At 43.5% G+C, this 22,990-nt stretch overlaps 1 protein-coding gene across 2 annotated transcripts; it reads right to left on the bottom strand.

Moving 5' to 3' along the window:
- Position 1: 1 nt before the first annotated feature.
- On the bottom strand, positions 2 to 1,608 carry LOC107388875 (leptin-like). Of its 2 annotated transcripts, none has more exons than XM_015964647.3 (3): positions 1,574 to 1,608; positions 1,007 to 1,199; positions 2 to 932 (listed from the first exon to the last, which is right to left on the bottom strand). In XM_015964647.3, the coding sequence occupies exons 2-3, from the start codon at positions 1,148 to 1,150 to the stop codon at positions 585 to 587; spliced, it is 492 nt and encodes a 163-aa protein (XP_015820133.3). In that variant the 5' UTR covers positions 1,151 to 1,199; positions 1,574 to 1,608; the 3' UTR covers positions 2 to 584. The 2 variants fall into 2 exon arrangements, with proteins under 2 accessions (XP_015820133.3, XP_054589614.2); XM_054733639.2 differs by having other exon boundaries at positions 1,579 to 1,608.
- Positions 1,609 to 22,990: the final 21,382 nt, after the last annotated feature.

Here is a 22,990-nt window from a genome sequence, read left to right as displayed (position 1 = left end):
GTTTCCAGGTATTCACGTCATTTATTATTCACGTTATTCTATTGATCCGTTTACGTGGACGTTTTCTACACAACACCGACAACGAGGGTTAATATTGCATCAGTTTTGTTGCAAAAGTTACATAAAACAGAACCAATTGAAGAAAAACATATTTAACCTCTTTGGTTTTAAATAGTCAGTTTGGAGCACATTGTTATTGCACAATAGGGAAAGTTGCCCTTTATCCGACTGGTTCCTTTGGCTCTATACAAACACATCTGCTGATAATAAAACATTCCCACCTGGATCACTGGAAAGTCCAGGGATGAGAGTCCTGCTCACATAATTTCCTCTGCGGTCAGTCTTCTTAGTGCTGAATCATCTCAAGTTGACTCAACAGAGGTAACATAAGACATATTCACAAATATCCTTATGTGCAAAATATATATTAAACAGATTAAATATTGCAGTTATGTAGCTAAAAAACAGTTAGGTGTTAAAATACACAGAATAAATAATTTATGTATGAAAATAAGTGCATGTTTTTCCAAAACCTTGTAAAAATATCACTAAACTCAATTCAGACGTTGATCTGTGTCCATTTTTCAGCATATTTCTAGAAGATCCGGGTTTTTGCGTAGCTGACCGAGGACCTCCTTCACTCTCATAAGAGCCACGATGCTCACAGTGTGAACGAATCGTTTTTGGTTCTGCAGGTGCTGAACGTTGGTCGTGCTGTCCGTTGGTACCAGAGGCTTACTTGGCTGGTTCCTGCAGTGCTCCAGTCTCCACTGATTGATGTAATTTGTCAGATCGGAGATTTCAGATTTGACTTGGGCGACGCCATCAAAAGTGTCAGAGATCAGGTTGTTGTAACCCTTCAGGGTGGCTACTATGGAGGCAAGTCCTGCCAGTTCTGTACTGGGTGGGCTGAGTGTCAGGTTGGGAGGCATCTGCAAAAACGAGCATTATTTAGTCCAAAACAAAGCTTCTTTTTATAAAAAAGCACAATTTTATTCATGAATACCTGGAAGTTTTGGGTCAGCCTGATTATCAGGGTATCCGCATCTTTGCCCACTTTCACTTTAAGCTGATCTCCCCTCAGAGGAGCTCCCATCCCCACTCTTAGGACATGGAAAAAGGAAAACAGGAGCACCAGAGTGTGGTCCATGATCAGAGGATTCTCCTGGATTTACTAAAGAAGAGTTCCTCTAGAAAAACTATTTAAAAAGACAAAATCAGATTTAAATATTTAAAATGATACATTTTTCATTTGTTTTGATAAAAAAAAGGCCAGACGTTCATGTCTGAATTTACACAGGTGCGGTTAAACCTCCCACTACTAATTTACTCGTTTTGTTTGATTAATCCAACAAATATTTGCGATCAACTCAACTGTAGATGTACAAACAACAGACTGTGGTTAACATTCTTTATCTTTTACTCCTATCAGTGAATAATTCTCATAATCAGTAAAACAAACTGGATTTTATTTTTCAACATTCACATAATTACTAAGTGATAAATGAGAATCTGTATTAAAACAGATTAAATGTGGAAGTGAACACGTAAAAACAAGAGATGAAGAACTGACCTTACCCTGGATGGTGTCTGGATGTTTGACACTGTTGGGCTCCATCAGGGTATCTTATAGTAGAGGGCTGTTGAGTCATCTGTTACTCACCCTGAGCCCCCCCCCCCCCCCCCCCATCCCAGAAGCCTCTGATCAGATATATTTTGTTCATACAGTAGAGATGTATTGTCACGCTGCCTCATTCAAGACTTTTTTTTTCTTTTCCTTGTTTGGTGGGGATTTTAAAGCCACACTATGCAACTTTTTCATAGCTTTAAAGAATTTTCTTGAGCCATTATGTGATAAAACAACCCTTTACAGGGTTAATTAAATTAGACCCCCACAGCCCCACGTGGCCAGAATACCACATTTGCAACTTCAGAGTAGCGGGCTGCTCTTTCTACAGCTGAATGAAGATAAGACTGAGATCCTCATCTGTGCCCCAGACAAGCTGGTTCCCAAAGTCAGAGACTCTCTTGGTCAGCTTGCTTCTCACACCAAACCTTCTGTCAGGAATCTTGGCGTGACCTTTGACCCAGCTCTCACCCTGGATTCTCATGTCAGTTCTCTTGTTCGCTCTTCCTTCTTCCATCTCAGGAACATTGCTAAGCTGAGTCCCATTCTGTCCTGCTCTGAACTTGAAACAGTTATCCACACCTTCATCTCCTCACGCTTAGACTACTGTAACTCTCTTTTCACGTGTCTGAGCAGAGCATCCCTGAACCACTTACATTTGGCTCAGAATGCCTGTGCTCGGCTTTTGACCAAGTCCTCCAAACACACCCACATCACCCCGCTTCTCCTCCAGCTTCATTGGCTGCCAGTCAACTTCAGGGTTCATTTCAAGATCCTGGTTCTGGTCTATAGGGCCTTACATGGACAAGCACCATCTTACATTGGTCATCTTCTTAGGGCCTGTCCACACGTAGCCGGGGATCTGCCAAAACGTAGATATTTTTTTATGTTTTGGCCTGTCATCCACACGAAAACTGAGTTTTTTCACACAAAAACGGATCTTTTTTAAAAACTCCGGCAAAAGTGAAGATCTGCGTTTTCTCCGTTTTGGGTGTCTGCGTGTGGACAGACAAAACCGGAGTTTTAAGGTCTGCAACGTCACTTTCCGCGACAAAAAAATGCTGACATCACGTGTGCGACCTGTGTTTACACTAGCCGACAGCATGGATACTCTCTGAGCTGCGCTTGCTTTATCAATTGTCCAAGCGCTTTTTGCTTGTTTGTTTTTGCAAGTGGAATTACTGCTCCTTGCGGAAGACCACAGACGAAGGACGAGGTTAAGAACAGGGGAAGTACTGCCGCCTACAGGTCTGGCATGTCCTTAACAACGTATTTATCCGGGTACGTGTGGACAGTTTTTTTTTTAAACGAGGTGGTGTGGATGCAAGTTTTTGGAGGGGCGGATATTCGTTTAAAAAAAACCCGGCTACGTGTGGACTAGGCCTTAGTCCCTACACCCCCAGCAGGTCCCTGAGGTCCAGTGATCAAAGCCTACTGGCTGTGCAGCACCAGGCTTAAGACCAAAGGTGACAGATCATTTGCTGCTGTGGCCCCCAGACTCTGGAACTCTCTCCTCCTGAGATCAGTGGACTCAGTGGTCTCCTTCAGAAAGCAGCTGAAGACTCACCTGTTCAAAGTGGCTTTTGTATGACCTTCTTCACCACTCTCTCTTTATTCTTCTCTCCCCACCTACAGTGGGGCAAAAAAGTATTTAGTCAGCCACCGATTGTGCAAGTTCTCCCACTTAAAATGATGACAGAGGTCAGTAATTTACATCATAGGTACACTTCAACTGTGAGAGACAGAATGTGAAAAAAAAATCCATGGATTCACATGGCAGGATTTTTAAAGAATTTATTTGTAAATCAGGGTGGAAAATAAGTATTTGGTCACTTCAAACAAGGAAAATCTCTGGCTCTCACAGACCTGTAACGTCTTCTTTAAGAAGCTTTTCTGTCCTCCACTCGTTACCTGTATTAATGGCACCTGTTTGAACTCATTATCTGTATAAAAGACACCTGTCCACAGCCTCAAACATTCAGACTCCAAACTCCACTATGGCCAAGACCAAAGAGCTTTCGAAGGACACCAGGAAAAGAATTGTAGACCTGCACCAGATTGGGAAGAGTGAATCTACAATAGGCAAGCAGCTTGGTGTGAAAAAATCAACTGTGGGAGCAATTATCAGAAAATGGAAGCCATACAAGACCACTGATAATCTCCCTCGATCTGGGGCTCCACGCAAGATCTCATCCTGTGGGGTCAAAATGATCATGAGAACGGTGAGCAAGAATCCCAGAACCACACGGGGGGGCTGGTGAATGACCTGCAGAGAGCTGGGACCACAGTAACAAAGGTCACCATCAGTAACACACTACAACGGCAGGGAATCAAATCCTGCAGTGCCAGACGTGTTCCGCTGCTGAAGCCAGTGCATGCCCAGGCCCATCTGAAGTTTGCCAGAGAGCACATGGATGATACAGCAGAGGATTGGGAGAATGTCAAGTGGTCAGATGAAACCAAAGTAGAACTTTTTGGTATAAACTCAACTCGTCGTGTTTGGAGGAAGAAGAATACTGAGTTGCATCCCAAGAACACCATACCTACTGTGAAGCATGGGGGTGGGAACATCATGCTTTGGGGCTGTTTTTCTGCTAAGGGGACAGGACGACTGATCCGTGTTAAGGACAGAATGAATGGGGCCATGTATCATGAGATTCTGAGCCAAAACCTCCTTCCATCAGTGAGAGCTTTGAAGATGAAACGTGGCTGGGTCTTCCAACACGACAGTGATCCCAAACACAGCGCCCGGGCAACAAATGGAGTGGCTCCGTAAGAAGCATTTGAAAGTCCTGGAGTGGCCTAGCCAGTCTCCAGACCTCAACCCCATAGAAAATCTGTGGAGGGAGTTGAAAGTCTGTGTTGCTCGGCGACAGCCCCAAAACATCACTGCTCTCGAGAAGATCTGCATGGAGGAATGGGCCAAAATACCAGCTACTGTGAGTACAAACCTGGTAAAGACCTATAGTGATCGTTTGACCTCTGTTATTGCCAACAAAGATTATGTTACAAAGTATTGAGTTGAATTTTTGTTATTGACCAAATACTTATTTTCCACCCTGATTTACAAATAAATTCTTTAAAAATCCTGCCATATGAATTCATGGATTTTTTTTCACATTCTGTCTCTCACAGTTGAAGTGTACCTATGATGTAAATTACTGACCTCTGTCATCATTTTAAGTGGGAGAACTTGCACAATCGGTGGCTGACTAAATACTTTTTTTTTTACCGTGTCCTGTCTGGCTGTGAAGCAAGCAGAATTGATGTCTGAATACTGGTGACAAGCCTTACAGATTTACTCTCAGGTGGAGCATCAAAGCGTTTGCTTTTAATGTCACGCCTGATACTTAAAACTTTGTTATTGTTGTTGAATGCATTGTAATTCCGACCAGACACGGAGACAGAGGTGAAAGAGAAAGGAAATGAAAAGGTGGGGAGGGAGGAAGGGGGGGGGGGGGGGTTCCACAAAAATGAACAATGAACAAGAGTCTGCTTCTAGACCTGCAGAAAAAGGCAAAAAAAAAAGGGACACAACAACAATACAACAAGATCTAGCTATCACTGCGTCAACATGATGAAGAAAATATATAATCAACATTGCTTAACTGAAGAATCACGATAATAAATCACAGTGCATTAAGTGCCCACCATAGTCTTAAGACCTGTGTTTAACGTGCCCAAGCCCATACTTTTGAGAGCACCATGTGAGCACCTGTGTGTGTACATGCGCTTGTTTATGTAAGGTTTCTCTATAGGAACGTCCAACAGAGAGTGCGAGGGACCACAGATCCGCCCCCCAAAGATGCGCAGGAGACGGGGGGAGCTCAAAGGCCCAGAGATCCAGGTGCTGCCCCAGAACACAGGAACCCCAAGGAGACTGCAACCAGGAAAGCCCCCCCCCCCCCCCCCCCCGAGAGGCACAGAGGATCGCCCCGGGGGGCCACAACCAGCAGCCGGCAGAGTCCCGGGAGATATCAGCGGCAAGCCCACAGGCCCGCCCGCAGCCTCCCACCCCCTAGCCGGCCGAGCCCGGGACCCAGCGACCCGGGACCCAGGGGTGACCACCCCCGCCGGGGACCCAGCAGAGCCCAGGGACCCAGACCCCACCAGGCAGCCACCGGGATCTATCAGGCAGATGCCTGAATCTTAAACCCCCAGACCCGGTTGCCACGAACACTCAGGCAGACCATGGCACAACCCCTCACACCAGGTGTGGCAGGGGGAGGGGGGACAAAGATCTATATCATCAAGAAAGGTTCCAGGAGAGGGGAGGAGTCAAAGGCCCCACCTGACATATACAATCATACACAAACACAGTCACACACTCCCTCCCTCATGCTCACACATGCACATACAACCCAAGACTTACAAAAATGCACGCCGGACACCCACTCATGCTCCCCATACACACCCTATTCACTCTGGTCCCGGTACTGCTGCACACTGGGTACAACCATCACCGGTAACCAGAGTTTGACCCTTTCTGCTGGGGTGCTGATGAGCAGGCTCCCCCGCCCAATGCCGAGCACAGCAACCCACCACCCCAAACCCCAACCAGACGGCCAGATCTCCCTCCTAGCCTCCAGCCCCAGGAGGCCTAGCAACAACAGAGGTGGCTAAGACCCCTAGTCTCCCTCAGCCTGCTCCAATATAGTGTTGTGTGATCATGAGATGTATTCCATGGCTGTGGTGAGTGGGCAGTGCGGGCATCATCCGGCCTATGCCAGCTGGTGCCCCCGCACCACCCCACTTACACCCTCAGCCATCAGTGTCTAAGTGCGGTTTAAAATTGGAAGTGGGCACCGGCACCCGGGAGGAGGCTGAAATATCCCCCTGCCAAATGCCGTTGAATGTGCTCACTCCCAAGGCCCTAAGTGTGTGTTTGTGTGGAATGTCGTCAGTGGAAGTGTATAAGGTGCAAATAAAATTGGGGGGTAGGTTGCCACAGGAATGCGGAAATGGGGTCCATACCCGCACTCCCTGACTTGCCCACCCCCCAAGATCCTATGTGTATGTTTGTGTGACGATGTGAGGAAGCAGGAGGAGAGAAATATGCGGGGATGGGGAGGAATGGCTGGCTGGGTTTAGCCCTCCAGGGAGCCAGCACCCCTACTGGCCCCAATAGGCACCTCTGTTGTCAAACTGCCACCCAGGGCATGGAGACCCCAGCCCATCCTGCCAGGGTCCAAAGCAGCGGCATTACTGAGCCCCACGGAGTCCGAGGGCACCAACCCAGCCCCACCCCAGCAGAATATCTATGCCCATCCCTGCATTTGCACAACTTCCAGAATATATAAGACATGGGACATCCAGGTAAGGTTGGGTCCTCCCCCTCCTGAACCTCCCCCCTCCCCTGTGATGGAACGGCAGAGGAGCCAAGGTCTACCTGAGGCCCCCGAACCCGGGCCAGGCACTGCTGCGTGTTCCTGCCTTCTTCCCGGCAGCATATATGTCAGGACCCGACCCCCAAGGCCCCGCCCAGATCCCCACCCGGGGCCGGCCACCCCCAAACCCCGAGCCCCCAGGCCCCCACCCAGACCTGCCCAGGGGCATTGCAGCCGCCATGCAGTGACCCATGGCCGCCACCAAGCCCCCCCAAGGGGCCCCACTCACAACTACCAGTAGTCCACCCCCCGAGGCAACCCAAGCACATCCAGAGGGGGGGCAACTGCCCCCCAGTCCCAGACACCCCCAGTGAACCCACCTCCAGGGAACATCCGGATACTCCAAACTCAGAGCCCACCCCCCACCCCCACCCCCCCACCTACACCATCTCGTAGGACAACATCAACGGCCCCCCACCCTCGCTATGTGATGGAAGCGATCAAAGGGGCCCAGAGAGATTCATCTGAAGTGGAAGCAGAGGCTATATCAAGTGCAATATGATCTAACAAAAGATTTCTATACTGGTTAATGCAGAGAGTTTCTCTGTTTTTCCAATTCAAGAGGATAGTTTTCTTAGCGATGCATATGGCAGTCAGAACCACGTGAACCAAAGATGTTTCAATCGGGACATCGTCCAGGTTTCCCAGTAAACAAAGAGAGGGGGAAGTTGGGATATGACATTTCAGACATTTTGACAGATCCTCACATACTCTACCCCAAAATTCCTGGACAGGTGGGCAGCACCACAGTGCATGAATGTAATTGTCAGGAATGTTGTTTGTGCAGTGTGTACAGGTGTCAGACGACACAAACCCCATCTTGAACATCCGATGACCTGTATAGTGTACTCTGTGTAGAATTTTGTACTGAATTAGTTGTAAATTGGGGTGTCTGATCATTTTAAAAGTTTTTAAACAAGTTTGGGACCAGAAGTCCTGGTCAAAGCTAACTGATAGATCCACCTCCCATTTTTCAATAGGGATTGCAATTTTATCGTCTATTTTGGACAGTGTCTTATATACTTTAGACAGTAGTTTGGGGGGTTTGAGATTATAAAAGTCTAATACCCTTGGTGGTGTTTGTAATTCTATTTTACTGAGCTTAAATTTTTGTTTAACTACAGATTTAATTTGGTGATATTCTAAAAAGCTATTCTTATCCATTCCAAATTGGGAGACTATTTGATTAAATGGAATGAAGTCCAATCCTTCATATATGTGTTCCAGGTATAGGATTCCTTTATTTTTCCAGTCCCGAAGGTTCATCATTTTGTTGTTTTGCAAAATGTCAGGATTATTCCAGATAGGTGTGCATCTGCATGGTAAATACTTTTTTGCCCCACTGTATTCCACCTTCCTCAGGATCCCTCTTTTCTGTTCACTCTCTCTCTTAACAATTTTTAATCACAATTGCCTATTTTTGCTCATTTAAAATATATTTTTAAACATTTTCTAAATTCTTTTTTATATTTTTACATTTTTTGTTTTTGGGAGGCGCCTCGTGATTTTTATCTTGAGAGGCGCTATATAAAGGACATTTTCTTCATCTTCTTCTCTGTTGGGACTTGGGAAAAATTGAGCTGACCCGTTGTTGCAGTTCGGTTCCAGCACGTTTCTTGCATAAAACAGTGAAGCATAAAATATATGTAAAAAAACAACTAACAAGTAAAATCGCTATAGTAGGTAAGAGAAAAACTGAATGAAACCCGCTGAACACAGTGCGCCCATCTCCTTACCTTAATCTAACAGCTGAAATGTCTCCCCAGAGATTCATCACTAAATTAAACAAATCAGGTGTGTTCATGATCTAAAACATGCAGGAGATGTACTGAATGCAGACTGCAGCACCAGTTTTTCAGCTCAATTTTTTCCAAGTCCCAGCAGAGCGGCCAGCCAGTCTGAAGTGGCAAAAGTGGTATTCTGGCCACAGGGGACTAATGGGGCTGGGTGGCCTTTCTTTGACCTTGTAATTGGTCATTTTAGTGCACACTGGCTCAAGAAAATTATTTAAAAAATTGAAAATTTTCTCCAAGTACTCTACATTCACAATAACTTGTGTTTTCTGAGTTCTAACGAAAAACTTCAAGTAAACAAAATACTGCATTTTTCCTGCGTTATTTCTACAGACGCTGTGCTGCTCCTGAATTGTTTGAAACTTTAAAATGTCCCACATCCTCTTTTCCTGAAAAAACAAAAAACAAACAAAATAAATAAATAAATAAAAAATGATCCTGAAGGTAAGACTGATTGCTAGCAGCAGGGTCACACTTCCCTGCAAACAGTCAACGTCGCACAGACGTGCAGATCGTAACTGTATCGAGTCCGTCAGTCCAGATCACGTCTGTCGGATGTCCAAACTAGGTCTTTGCACACTGGGTTACAGCAGACAGGATAAAAACAGACCACATTCTTTTATTATAAGCTCAAGATGAGCAGCAGTGATGATGAAGAGCAAGATTCTCTTCCTCAGACGCAACACTGGGCCCGATGGCCAAGAATCACAGAGGGTGAAGAGTCCCTACGTGACAGCTGAAAGGAAATCTGGGAAGTTCTCCTTCCTCTCAAAGCAACTTACAGTAACTCCTGTTTACCACTTCATGCATGTGAAACTTCATAAAGCAACAAGTAACATGGGCAGGATGAGGAGAGGTAGCAGAAGGTAAAATGTGTGAAAAGAAATGAAACTGACACGTTTTTTGAGAAAAAGAGAAGAACAGTTGGTCATTACAATTATTCATGATTAAAAAAGTTCATAAATCACAGAAAATAAGCAAGCGCTCCATTTTCCTTGGTCCTCAGTGATGTGTAGATGTGTTTTCTCACTGCAGCTCTACCATAATTCTTGAATGTTCTCGTCAATAACGATGCATGTTTCGATATTTTTTCCTCACATCTGGAATGAATTTTACTCGCACGTTGTTTTTCTTTGCAGGTTGACTAAAAAGATGGAAACAACAATCACACATAACTGTGGAGGTGTTTTTTTCACTGGTCTTGATGGAATTAACATCTGTAGGCCTCTTTGTCGTTGCAAATCAAAAGATTCTCAAACATAAGTAGGGATTCGTGTGTTCTTTTCCTTTGGTTTGTCTTAACTAGTTCTGAGCAGCAACACATGCACTGCAACGATCCACCTCCGTGTGTTTCCTGAAAAAAAAAAAACTCCCAATCTGCTGGACCAGAAGTTTGTCGAGACAGGGCAAGGCAAGGCCTCATTATTATTCCATGAGCTCTTTGTGTCACATGACTTATTGGAGCCCATGAGTCATATCCGCAGAGGTGTGTGTGTGTGTGTGTGTTCTGTCTCCATAAAGTTCCTGCACTTCTGCACACTGTAAAAAATCAGACACATCTATTAGACATTAGGGGAAATAAGGAATTACCAGTAAATGGCAGTTAAACAAGCAAGCTGAGAGGTTGACCAGGTGTTACTGATCCGTTGCAGCAGCTGACTGAGCCATTCTGGCTCTTACGCAATTTCATATCGCATGTCCATGTGGGACGCTGAAGCCAGGAATTTCACTTGGCGGGATTTGTCTTAGTGAGTCACAGGAATGATGGGAATTCAAATTCACTGATCCGGCTGGGGCTGCCATTCAGGTCAGTGCACCAATTTATTATCCAGACCCTCGAATGGCGTCAACGTTTGGAAACAGGGCTGAGAAGTCCTGAATCAGCACGCACAAGTCGAATCTGCCTGACTCTGAGATCAGCAGGAGCAAGTGTTTACGAAGTGAACATCTGATTTTACTCATGAAAAACAAAACTTGGGACATGTTGTGCAATATCCAAAATGACTTGAAACTTGGAGTGTCCGATAGGCTTTTTCATCAGAGTTTTACAACCATGTTTTAGAATGTTGAATAAAATATTTGGAGCCTTTTTTGGAGAAAATATGTCTCATGCCAGCTAGTTTCTGGCAAGATAAGTAATCGTCAAAAACCTGAATTGCTCATGGAATAAAACTCTGTCTAAACACAGCATGGTTATAAAACAAAGTCCAGTTTTCATAATGTTCTTTGTTTCTGAGTTTTTTGCGCCAAAATAAATAACACTTTGCAGACTAAAACATGCCTCCACAGTTCTTGACAGACACAGGTAGAAACACATTAAATCTACCAAAAAAAATAAATAAAAATAATAAATAAATACAAAAAAACTACCCAAGCAAGTAAAGCCATAAAATAAAATAAAATATCAGCAGAATAGAGAAAATGTGCTGATTGTGATGGAGAGCATAAACTTGTTTTACGGGCAAAAGATGATTATTCTTCATTTATTTAAAAATCAGTTTCCATAAAGAGTAAATTCCAGTTATACCAACATACGAATAATGTTGATCTGAATCTACAGCAAAGAAAACCATCAATCTGTATCAGAGAGAAAAGGGTAGTAGCAGCATTATCCATAATGAGAAAACCACATCGCAGAAGAAATTGACAGCATTAAAAGTTATAATAATCATTTGGATATTTGTTGGATCTCAAGCGTTAGATCCCTTCTGCAAAATCCTTTAATATATCTACAGAATGTTTACACATCATCGTCCAACTTTGAAGTGAAGATGGGAACTCAAATAAACAGGATGGATGCTAAAATGCAAACCACTGAAAAGAAAAGTCAAATTCAATTCAACGATAATTTATTAATCCCAGAGGAAAATTAGAGTTTCAGTACACACAATTCTGAGATCAGACATACATAGGCATATAAGACTTGATTTTCAAAACGGCATTCTTTAAACAACAAATCACATATCTGTCCATTTTCTTCTGCTAATGAAAGATCGGGCTACACGTGTCTCATTTCTAAAAGGTAAACCCCGTCAGCTTCTCCTGAGGGATACAACCACGATATGACTCCTAGAACACACAGAATGTCCCCAAAAGCCTGTCTTCCTCAGATCTCCTTCAGATGTCAACTACTTGGAAAACCTTCAGAGGAAGGAAAAACATTCCAATCAGTTGGTCCAACCTCACATAACTCGTTTCAATGCAAAGAGCCAGACCACTCAATGTAGAATTCTCAGTTTCTCAAATGTACGTAGAACAATCAACAGAGCTCATCTTTTTGGCTCAGCTTCTGTTGTAAGTCATAAAAGCAAGACCCATCTGTCCATCTCTTACCCAACCATCACTCACAAACAAAAACACAAAGGTTTTATATTACTTGAACTGAATAGATATGTGATCTTTCAAAGTTGTGTGTAGACAGATTTCTGGGTTTCTGAAATCCACAGGGAGCTGTCCTGGGATCAGGGTTTCTATCAGGATCCAAACAACCTTAGAAAAACGACCCATGTTCCTGTACCATTAGAAGGTCCTGTAGTTTGTTCACATTCATTTTTGCAAACTTAGTAAACTAAGATCTTTTTATTTATTTATTTTTAGTCTTCCTGCACAAAACTTTAACTTCAACCTGCTAACAGAGGAATAGGACATAACTATGTCCATGGCTTTTTGCAATGACAATGGCCTTGGGGGGAATTTGCTGGGATCTACACATCAGGGCAAACTGGAAACTTTTATCCTCTTAGTTCTGTGGAAACAAAAATCGACCTATAAACTTCACTTCTGTGTTTCTGTGTTTGATCAGTTCAACAGAGGTGTGACCAAGTCAATGCTTTGCAAGTCACAAGTAACTTACAAGTCTTTCCAGTCAAGTCTGGAGTCAAGTCCAAGTCGAGTCCAAAGTCAATGATGTGGAAGTCCAAGCCAAGTCCAAGTCCTTAACTTTGAATTTTTAAGTCGTAATCAAGTCATCTGTCCTACTTCAAGTTAAGGACGACGATAATAAATAAACTCTAGAAATAAAGCTTCTTAAAGATTAATTGATTTGCTCAAACAAGCAGAAAGTGCAACTGAAACTGATAATAAACAAGTGCCGCTGCATTTAGCATCAGAAGATCAAACCCAGAACGAAGAATGATTTAGCATTTTTGCCCATGTCGGGCCACCTCTGTGCTAAAATATCAAATAAGCTCAAGTCATCATCAAGTCTACAGATGCAAGTCGATTCAAGTCGCAAGTCACTGGCGTTCAAGTACGAGTCAAGTTACAAATCTTTATAGATTTTATCAAGTCAAGTCAAAAATCATTAAAATAATGACTCGAGTCCAAGTCATGCGACTCGATTCCACACTTCTGAGTTTTAATGAATAAAGCCAAAGATGACTTAAAGGAGCATGGGGCAGGATGAAGAAACAAAACTCATTAGCGACGCACTCGGCGCTGTGAGTAACTGCAGCCCGGCACGAGAGCGCGCACAAACTCTTCACTAGAAAAAAAAAAGTTACAGTGATGTACGGCCAGAGCGCGGCTCAAACAAGACACCGTGTCGAGCGATGAAGTAAGTAACATTGTTACTTTAGTCTAATATTTGTAAAGTTCCATGTCAACATTAGGATTTCAATTTAGCCATGACACTCGTGATGTAAAGCAAGTGCTCCTTCCTATGAAATATTCATAAGCCAGTTTTGTGACTGGTTAGCAAGACAGTAACATGATGCTACTTTATCAGCATAAGGCTTTGTGGCTGCAGGTGATTTCTGATGTTTTTAGACCAATTACAGTTATTATTTTGCACTAAGCTTACTAACAAGCTAATGTTATTGTTTATACATCATGTAAGAACATCCAATTTCAAGTCACTGACATCATTTGTGAAACCAATTTCATTACAGGACAGGCATCACAACAATGTAAATAAGAACATAAATATCAATGTTTAGTTCAAAAATGCATCAAAATAAAATCATAATATCAACAAGACCTACAGGGTAATAGTCATTAGTCATTTTTATCATTACTGTCATTGATTTTCAGGAATTCATATTGGAAGCAGTGATGGAAGACAGTTCAGATGGAGTGTGCCCGAGCCTGCCACAGACTTTGATGTGTCGTGGGAAAGTCTGAGACCAGGGGCTAAAGGAAAAGGGAGAAGAAAAGGTCGCTCCGAGGGTCGGGGAAGGACACGCTCAAGGGGTGAGGGCAGCAGGTTGAGGTCCAGAGCGGTGTATGCAATAAACTCTTTTGTTATGGTTATTATTTTAAAAAAATCAATGATCACATCTAGACAAGGAGGAAATGCAGTCCCATAAAAACAAATCAAAGAACTGCTTTGTCATTGTTTTACTCACATTTCACCACTGGTGGAATCACAAACACATGTTTAACCATCATGACTCATGTTACCTTAGTAACATCTCTCAAATTAAAACTGCAGCATGTCACATAGCTGGACTGTGGATTTTCTCTTGAAAAACGTTCAGTGTTGCATCTTACGACTTTCTCACATGTTACCAACTTATTTAAAACACATAAAACAAGGGGAAACAAGGAGGTCAGATCATCACATTCTAATTCTGACACTTTACTTTATTTTTTTTTTTATTTTATTTTCCTGTGTCCTGTCTGGCTGTGAAGCAAACAGATTTGATGTCTGAATGCTGGTGACAAGCCTTACAGATTTACTCTCAGGTGCAGCATCAAAGCTTCTGCTTTAATGTCACGCCTGATACTTAAAACGTTATAGTTACTGTTTTTTGAATGCTTTGTAATTCTGACCAGACACGGAGACAGAGGTGAACGAGAAACGAAGAAACAAAAGGAGGGGGGGTTCCACAAAACTGAACAATCAGTGATGAACAAGAGTCTGCTTCTACACCTGCAGAAAGAGAAAAGCAAACAAAAAAGAGGCACACAACAATACAACAAGAGCAAACTATCACTGCGTCAACCTGATGAGGAAATATAAAATCAACATCGTTTAACTGAACAATCACACGATGATAAATCACAGTGCATTTAGTGCCAACCACAACGTTAAGACATGTGTTGAAATCGCCCAAGTCCATACTTATGAGAGCACCATGTGAGCACCTGTGTGCGTTCACACACTTGTATATGTAAGGTTTCTCTATAGGAGCGTCCAATAGAGAGTGTGAGGGGCCACAGATCTGTCCCCCAAAGAGGTGTAGATGGAGGGAGCTCCAAGTCCCAGAGATCCAGGAGCTGCCCCAGAGCGCAGGGACCCCAGGGAGACTGTAGCCTGCTCCAGTATAGTGTTAGTGCGTGTTGATGAGGTGTATTCCATGGCTGTGGTGAGCGGGTAGTGCAATCATTGTCTGGCCTACACACATCGTCTGGCCTACGCCAGCTGATGCAACCACGCAACCACACTTCCCCCCACAGTCCTCTGGGTCTAAGTGCAGTTTAAAATTGGAAGTGGGCACCGGCACCGGGGATGAGGCTGAAAGATCCCCTTGCCAAATGCTGTTGAATGTGCTCACGTTCAAGGCCCTAAGTGTGTGTTTGCGTGGAATGTCGTTGGTGGAAGAGTTTAATGTGCAAATAAAATTGGGGGGCAGGCTGCCACAGGAATGCAGAAATGGGATCCATACTCACACTCCTGACTTGCCCACCCCCCAGGGTCCTCTGTTCATGATTGTGTGATGATGTGAAGGAGCAGGGGGAAAAAAGTGTATGGGGATGGGGAGGAATGGCTGTTTGGCCTAAGCCCTCCAGGGAGCCAGACCCCCCCCCCCCCCCCCCCCCCCGGCCCCAATAGGCACCTCCGTTCCCAAAAGCCATCTAGCCAGGGCCCAAAGCAGCAGCATCGCAGAGCCCCACGGAGTCCGAGGGCACCAACTCAGCACCAACTCAGCCCCACCCCAGCAGAATATCTACTCCCATCCTTGCGTTTGCACTTCCTGAATATGTAAGACATGAGACATCCAGGTAAGGTTGGGTCCTCCTCCTCCTGGACATCCCCCTCCCCAGTGATGGGACAGACTTGTTATTATTTCAGAGGAACCAAGGTCCACCTGAGGCCCTTGTGCCTGGGCCATGCACTGCCACTTGTTCCTGCCTTCTTCCTGGCAGCTTACGAGTCAGGACCCCATCCCCAAGTCCCCGCCCAGATCCCCACACGGGCCCCGCCGCCCCCACACCCCACACCCCGAGCCCCCAGGCCCCCACCCAGACCTACTCAGGGGCGATGCAGCTGCCAGGCAGCAACACATGGCTGCCGCCAAGACCCCTCAAGGGGCCCCACTCACAACTGCCAGTAGTCAACCCCCCAAGGCAACCCAAGTACCTCCAGAGGGGGGCAGCAGCCCCCCAAACCCAGACACCCCAAGAGAACCCACCTCCAGAGAACGTCTGGATACTCCAAACTCAGACCCTCTGCCCCATCACCCACATCATCTCGCAGGACAATATCAATGACCCCCCATCATCGCCATGTGATGGAACCGGTCAAAGGAGCCCAGAGAGATTGACTTGAAGCAGAGGCTTGAGCTAATAAATGGTACGTCTGAAAGCTCTATCGTATTGCAAAGTGTCTGTTCTACAGCTAACCAGGACACATCTGGTGGGTTATGTTGCAACCATCTTGGTATATATTGGCAGATTTGCAATGTTAAAACCTACCTACCAGGTTACGCCACATACATATTTCATGAGCATTTTTTAACTCAGAAGTACCCCTGAAGGACTTAGTTGTTCGTCCTTTTATCAAAACTTATTTTGAGCCTGAGAGGGTTAATGTAACGCAGTTTGTGGAATATATACTGTTTTACTGCTGGTTTCCGTACAGATAAGCTGATTTGATATCACAGGCATGTTATTACGTTGACCCCATGATTAAAATACAAACATGTCATCATTTAATTCACTAAGACTGTTGTTGAATAAAGGTAGAGACAAAAGTGGCTTTTGCTTTAATATGACATACAAATACAGTCATATCTTAAACAAAAAGCTCTAAGGCCCTGTCCACACGTAGCCGGGGATCTGCCAAAACGTAGATATTTTTCTACGTTTTGGCCTGTCATCCACACGAAAACGGAGTTTTTTCACACGAAAACGGATCTTTTTAAAAACTCCGGCCAAAGTGAAGATCTGCGTTTTCTCCGCTTTGGGTGTCTGCGTGTGGACAGACAAACGCAGAGTTTTAAGGTCCGCAACGTCACTTTCCGCGACAAAAAATGATATTCGTTTAAAAAAAAACCCCGGCTACGTGTGGACTAGGCCTAAATTATAGTATGACACAGATTCTAAAGTACCAATAATCTTGTGTTAAACAATTTGATAAAAATCTGAGCTGTCCCAGTTGTTTTTCGTCTCGTAACCATAAAAAAAATTGTAATTTTCAAGACTACTTGCTCGAGAGGAGCGAGTTGAGGTGGCTCGGGCATCTGATTAGGATGCCTCCTGGACGCCTCTCTGGTGAGGTTTTCCGGGCACGTCCAACCAAGATGAGACCTAAATGGAGACCTAGGACATGTTGGAGGGACAGTGTCTATCACCTGGCCAGAGAACACCTTGGGCTTCCTCTGGAAGAGCTGGCCCAAGGGGCTGGGGAGAGGGATGTCTGGGCTTCTTGACTTAGGCTGTTGCCCTCGCGCCCGACTCCAGAGAAGCAGAAGAGAAGGAACAGATGGATGGATGGATGGATGGATGGATGGATGGAAGGAAGGAAGACTACTTGCTTTTCTGGTGGTCAGAGAGTGTTCTGTAGCAGTCCGGTTGTCTGTTTTGGATCTGTCATGCAGGAAAGTGGATTAAGAGCCCATCAGGCACCTTTCTTGTTTTCTGGCTCATCCAAGTACAATTTGAGCTCATCGAGGGGGTTTATGATGTACAATCACATTTTTTAAGTGGAGACTTTATATATTTTGAAAAGTAGATAAAATAAACCAGTATTATCATAGAAAAAACACACACTTTCTCTTTAGAAAAAAAATGAAACTACCAGGTGGGGATAATCTACGTGAATCATGAAAGCAGCAGAAAATGAAAGATTGTTTTTTTAATAGCCAAGATTAAAGATAAAACCCACCAGTGTGTCACTAGAAGCAAAAGTGCGTCAAAAGAGTCAAGCAGCTACCAAACAACAGATGTGTTTAGCCTTTTATCTTGTGCAGGGCAGAAATCATTACGTACATTTCGTATGGAAAAAGAAATGAGTAATGCAGCACATCTCGAGATTCTGCAAAAACAATTTAATTGAGTTGGAAATTTTTACCAGATGTCATTATTCACTTTTATTCTGATGCAAAGCAACAACTTCCTGTGAAATTGTGTGCAAAATTCCCAGTGTTGCATGCACAATCTTCTACAAGTAATACTCATTAAATGAGCAAAATAAAAACATTAAATAGGTGTAAAGTCACTTTATACACACAAAATGGTTCTGTGTGTTGATTTAAAAACTGATAAATCAAACTACGTAGGATTGCTGCCACCTTCTGGGGAAACTACAAACTGCTGCAAACACATTTACAGCTGCAAATTTGTTTTTTGAGTAAAAATTAAAGTTACTGATTTTTATTCATATCTACACATCAGGTAGTGATGTAGAAATTAGATAAACATTTTGATCTTGTTAGTTTTGGGGGAAAACAGAAGCATCAATGCTTAGAGTGATTTCTTATTGGGAAAAGTTTCTGATTCAGTACCAACTTTAGTCATGATTCATTTTATGTATTGCACAACCATAAAATGACTGTTTTATGCCCCCCACACTGTCCAGTAAGACAAATAAAAATGCACAGTATCATATTATCCACTTGCAGTTCATGAGTTTAAAGGTCAGATGTGAACTTTCTCCAAATCGCTCCTGTTGTAAGGATCCCTCGCAGATGCTTTTTGGGGTAAGGGCTTCCTGGATGTTCACCTGACAGCAAGCCCAGACCGCAAAAAGACCCGAAAAGGACAAGATTGTACTCATGAAGTCACGACTGACATCTTTAATGGTCCAGCATCTGAAAAACATTTACACATGCGTGAGTCTGGATGGACACTTGGAATCAAAGCAGTTTGTGTACATTTCATTTACGTTGCTCTGTTTGTATATAGGGAATAGAACACAAAGGCAAAGTGAACCATATACTTAAATTTACTATAGAAAGAACAAAAGATAAGAGATTGATCTATCCTGGAAGAGAAACAAAAATATAAAATAGCATGTGTATTTATCCTCAGTGTGTCCTACAATCATCATGTGATATGATCAGCTTTTTAACAAATGTTGAAGACATAAAGTTGAGCATAAAAGCATTCCATATAATATTGCTGGAGAAAACTTCATTAAGGGCTCACTGGGAGTAATTCACAATTTACTTCTATCGGTCATTACTTGACACTGATTTCTTCCTAATTGGACCCAAAACAATTCAATTTTTAAGTGGTTCCAATGAGAAGGAGCCTTTTGAAATGTATACAATTTTAATTCTCAGACAGCAGTAGTTCAGGAGGTAGAGCAGTTTGTCCAGTAATCAGAAGGTTTTACGTTTGATCCTGGGTCCTGCCAGAGAATGCTGCTGTTGTGTCCTCTGGCAAGACACTTAACCTGCCTTGCTTGCTGGTGGTGGTCAGAGGGACCAGAGGCGCCAGTGTTTGGCAGGCCTCACCCCTGTCAGTGTGCCCTAGAGCAGCTGTGGCTACATTGTAGCTCATGATCACCAGTGTGTGGATGGGGGAATGACTAATTGTGTTGTAAAATGTCTTGGGGGATTGTAGAGCCCTAACAAGATGCTATACAAATACAGGCCATTTAAAGGGGAACTAGACAGTTTAGGCTTGCTTTTAGCACCCCCTATGTGTCCATTTGTAGAATCTCCTCCACCTTAATCTAACAACTGACATGTCTCTCCAGCCTTCCTTAGTGTCTACAGGAGTGGTTTATCACTAAATTAAATGAATCAGCTGTGTTCATGATCTAAAACATCCAGGAAACTTACTAGATGTGGACTGCAATGCCAGGTATGTCAGCTGAATTTTGTCCCAACAAAGCAGCAGGCCAATCTGACTTTGTGAGTGAAATATTCTGGCCACAAGGGGCCTTTCATTAGCTTGTAAAGGGTCATTTTAGCACAAGCTGGCTCAAGAAATGGATTTCAAAATACGAAAAAGTTGCAAAGTATCCCTTTAATATAAATTATTTGTTTTCACTGTAAATCAAACAGAAATTGACTGTCAAAAACATGACAAATTATCACATGGAAAAGTAAATGTGTGGACATGTCCCTCAGTTTAAAATCATCATCCAAAAATAAACGAAAAATAAAGAAAAGGAAATAAACTAAGATAAAAATCTTCAGTACTATTGACTGATTGACCAACAAAGCATCCTGTCAACCAGTTAACTTTATTTTTCTTTTGAAATTACTTTCTAGTACACCTTCCATTCCACAAAATCAAACTAAACTATAAGTTTGAATGACCCATTGCTGTTTTCTTTTCTGGTGTATAAAACTGAAAACTTCTCATATGAAAACACAACTGAAAATCATCATTTGAAAAATTTATCCATCTATAATGAAAACAAAAAAAAACAACCTTTCTGACCACAAAACTGAAAAACAAGAAAAAAACAAAACTAAACAAAAAACAGGAAGTTGTGAAATTGTGTGTTAATTTTTAAGAGAGAGCAAAGCTCCCACTGTGCAAAGACCTACAGACGTGGTCTGGACCGACGGACTCAATACAGCCATGATGTGTACATCCATGCAACGTTCACTCTTTGCAGGGCTGGAGGGAATTTTGTACATCAGACGATAGAAAACAAAATATGGACAAGTGTAAAGTAGCTAGAAATGTAAATCCCAGTGTGACCTGATGAATGATATTATAGTATTTACAGTAAACCCAAAATAATACTCAACTACTATAGTACTAAAGATCAAGATGTTACAACATCCTGTAACGTAGAAGCCAATTTGGTGAAAAACGTGACGTCTGCTGGAAAAAAGGTCAAATGAGATATTTTGCGCGGGCCTGTAATCGAACCAGATGTGAAACATTAAATCGTGGAGTAGATGCTATGTTTATCAGTGACAGCTGGGTGAATTTAGGCTGTTTAAAGTGTTGCTGCTGCAGAAGAAAGCACACCCCACCGGCTGCGCTTCATGTGAGCTGTCCGTGGTGCTGAAAGCCTCCCCAGCCCTGCCGGTAAACGCCCTAAGCGCCACGACAACCCCACACCCTCTCACAGCTGTGTGCATCTGTTGAAGTCGGACATAAATCAATTACTTCTTTAAGAGTGCATTTTCTCTGGAGGTTTTTATTGTAGCCATGGGGTTGCACTGTCAATTCCTGCTGCCTACACCCACACGTCACCTGGCTAGAAGCCTACTTTACTACATCCTCCGACAAACAAGTCCCCACTGACGTGACTCTCTGGAACAAACGCACGGAAATTACCAAACGAACACCTGACAGACGCCTTCTAAACTTAAGTTTAGTAAATTCGTACAAAATCTCTACTCACCACAAGCGTTTTGATTGTGCGCGTCGGCAGGTCGCCAAGCTGCGAGCAACCATGACGCGCACATTTTTTAAAATAATATCCACCACACAAATACCGATCAACAATTTGCAGGAAAAAAAAAGTCGGCACACGGACAAAAACTGAGTAAATCTAAGCGTAAATGCCTTGCAAAAAGCGACGTAATCTAATGAAATGTAAGATGAGGGCGAGAGGGTCGTTACCTCAGTGCGCCAGGATGCGAGGACCTGGAATTGGTTGGAATTTTGTAAAGCCCTTGGGAGGTTAAATAAAATAAAAGAGAGAATGGGAAATGGGACAGAGCATAGCTGTTGGTAGAGTAGCGTTACGTATGGAAAAACATACGCACACAAAGATCACACGAAGAACAAACAGCCGGTGAGGCTTCATCATGTCAAATAAATACACAAATGTTCTTCCGAGGCTAATCACCGGTAGGTAACATCCCACAGATGCGCTGTGGATGAGTAGGGAAAAAAAGCTCAAATACATACATACACACCTCCCTTACTACCGCTGATGCTTGAAGGGTTGGGGCGACGTGATGGCACCGGGATCGTTTTCACGTTTGAATTTTCAAACGTTCACGTCTATTTTCGATGCATGTTTTCAGGAGAACATGCATCAGTTTTGCACCCGTTGCCATCCATTCTGTAGGAAACACCGCAAAAGCTCCAAATGGAAGCCACTCAATTCCTCCAGTCTGCGATTGACCCGCATTGACGTCATTGCGTCATTAGGTCTCCCCTGGAAACACGGGGCTCCCAAAAATAGCAACACATTAATTTAGCCTGAGCTGGGGTTGGCTTGGCGGGGGCGACTATTTGTATCAATCCATAACCCCTCCTCTGATTCTAAGCAATAATACAGTCCTCCCTCTCACTACTTCACTCTCAAGGACGAGCCGATCACGACTCACGGCTATTTTTGGAAACACACACACACACACACACACACACACACACACACACACACACACAGAGGGAGAGAGAGAGAGAGAGAGAGAGAGAGAGAGAGAGAGAGAGAGAGAGAGAGAGAGAGAGAGAGAGAGAGAGAGAGAGAGAGAGAGAGAGAGAGAGAGAGAGAGAGAGAGAGAGAGAGAGAGACACCCGCACCTCTGCTCTCCTCTCTGTTGGCTAGCTGGGAAACAGAAACAGCACCACGGGGATAAAAATAGCAGAAAGTGAGGTCAGCCATTAGTGGGGGTGTGGAAGGAGACCTGAACCCAGTTAACGGACACAAGAAAAAAGGAAGGCTGACTGAATCTTACAGTGGTGGGTCAGTTTGTCACTCAAAGCTCAGCTTTTAGCATTTTATTAATAACAACAACAACAACAATAACAATAATAATAATAATAATGATAATATCAGGCCTATTTAGGCCTTTTTTGTGCATTATGTGTAATTTTGGCTCCAAAATGTTCATTATTTGCATAATGACTTAGAAATAGTATTGTCAAAAATTATCCTTCTCCTCCTTTTTATCACCACCACCATCATCCCCCTCCTCCTCCTCCTCCTCCCCCTCATACCATACCACACCATACCATACCATACCACACCACACCACACCACACCACACCACACCATACCATACCATATCATACCACACCACACCACACCACACCACACCACACCACACCATACCATACCATACCATACCATACCAGACCAGACCAGACCA

This window comes from Nothobranchius furzeri, chromosome 4 (genome assembly GCF_043380555.1).
Source record: "Nothobranchius furzeri strain GRZ-AD chromosome 4, NfurGRZ-RIMD1, whole genome shotgun sequence".
NCBI lineage: Eukaryota > Metazoa > Chordata > Actinopteri > Cyprinodontiformes > Nothobranchiidae > Nothobranchius > Nothobranchius furzeri.
The sequence above is the reverse complement of the archived record's forward strand: the minus strand, read 5'-3'. Positions and strand labels throughout refer to the sequence as shown.

Coding starts and splice junctions, on each gene's coding strand:
- LOC107388875 (XM_015964647.3), bottom strand. CDS start 1,150: ATGGACCACACTCTGGTGCTCCTGTTTTCCTTTTTCCATGTCCTAAGA. Junction 933..1,006: donor GGCTGACCCAAAACTTCCAG/GTATTCATGAAT, acceptor TCGTTTTTGCAG/ATGCCTCCCAACCTGACACT.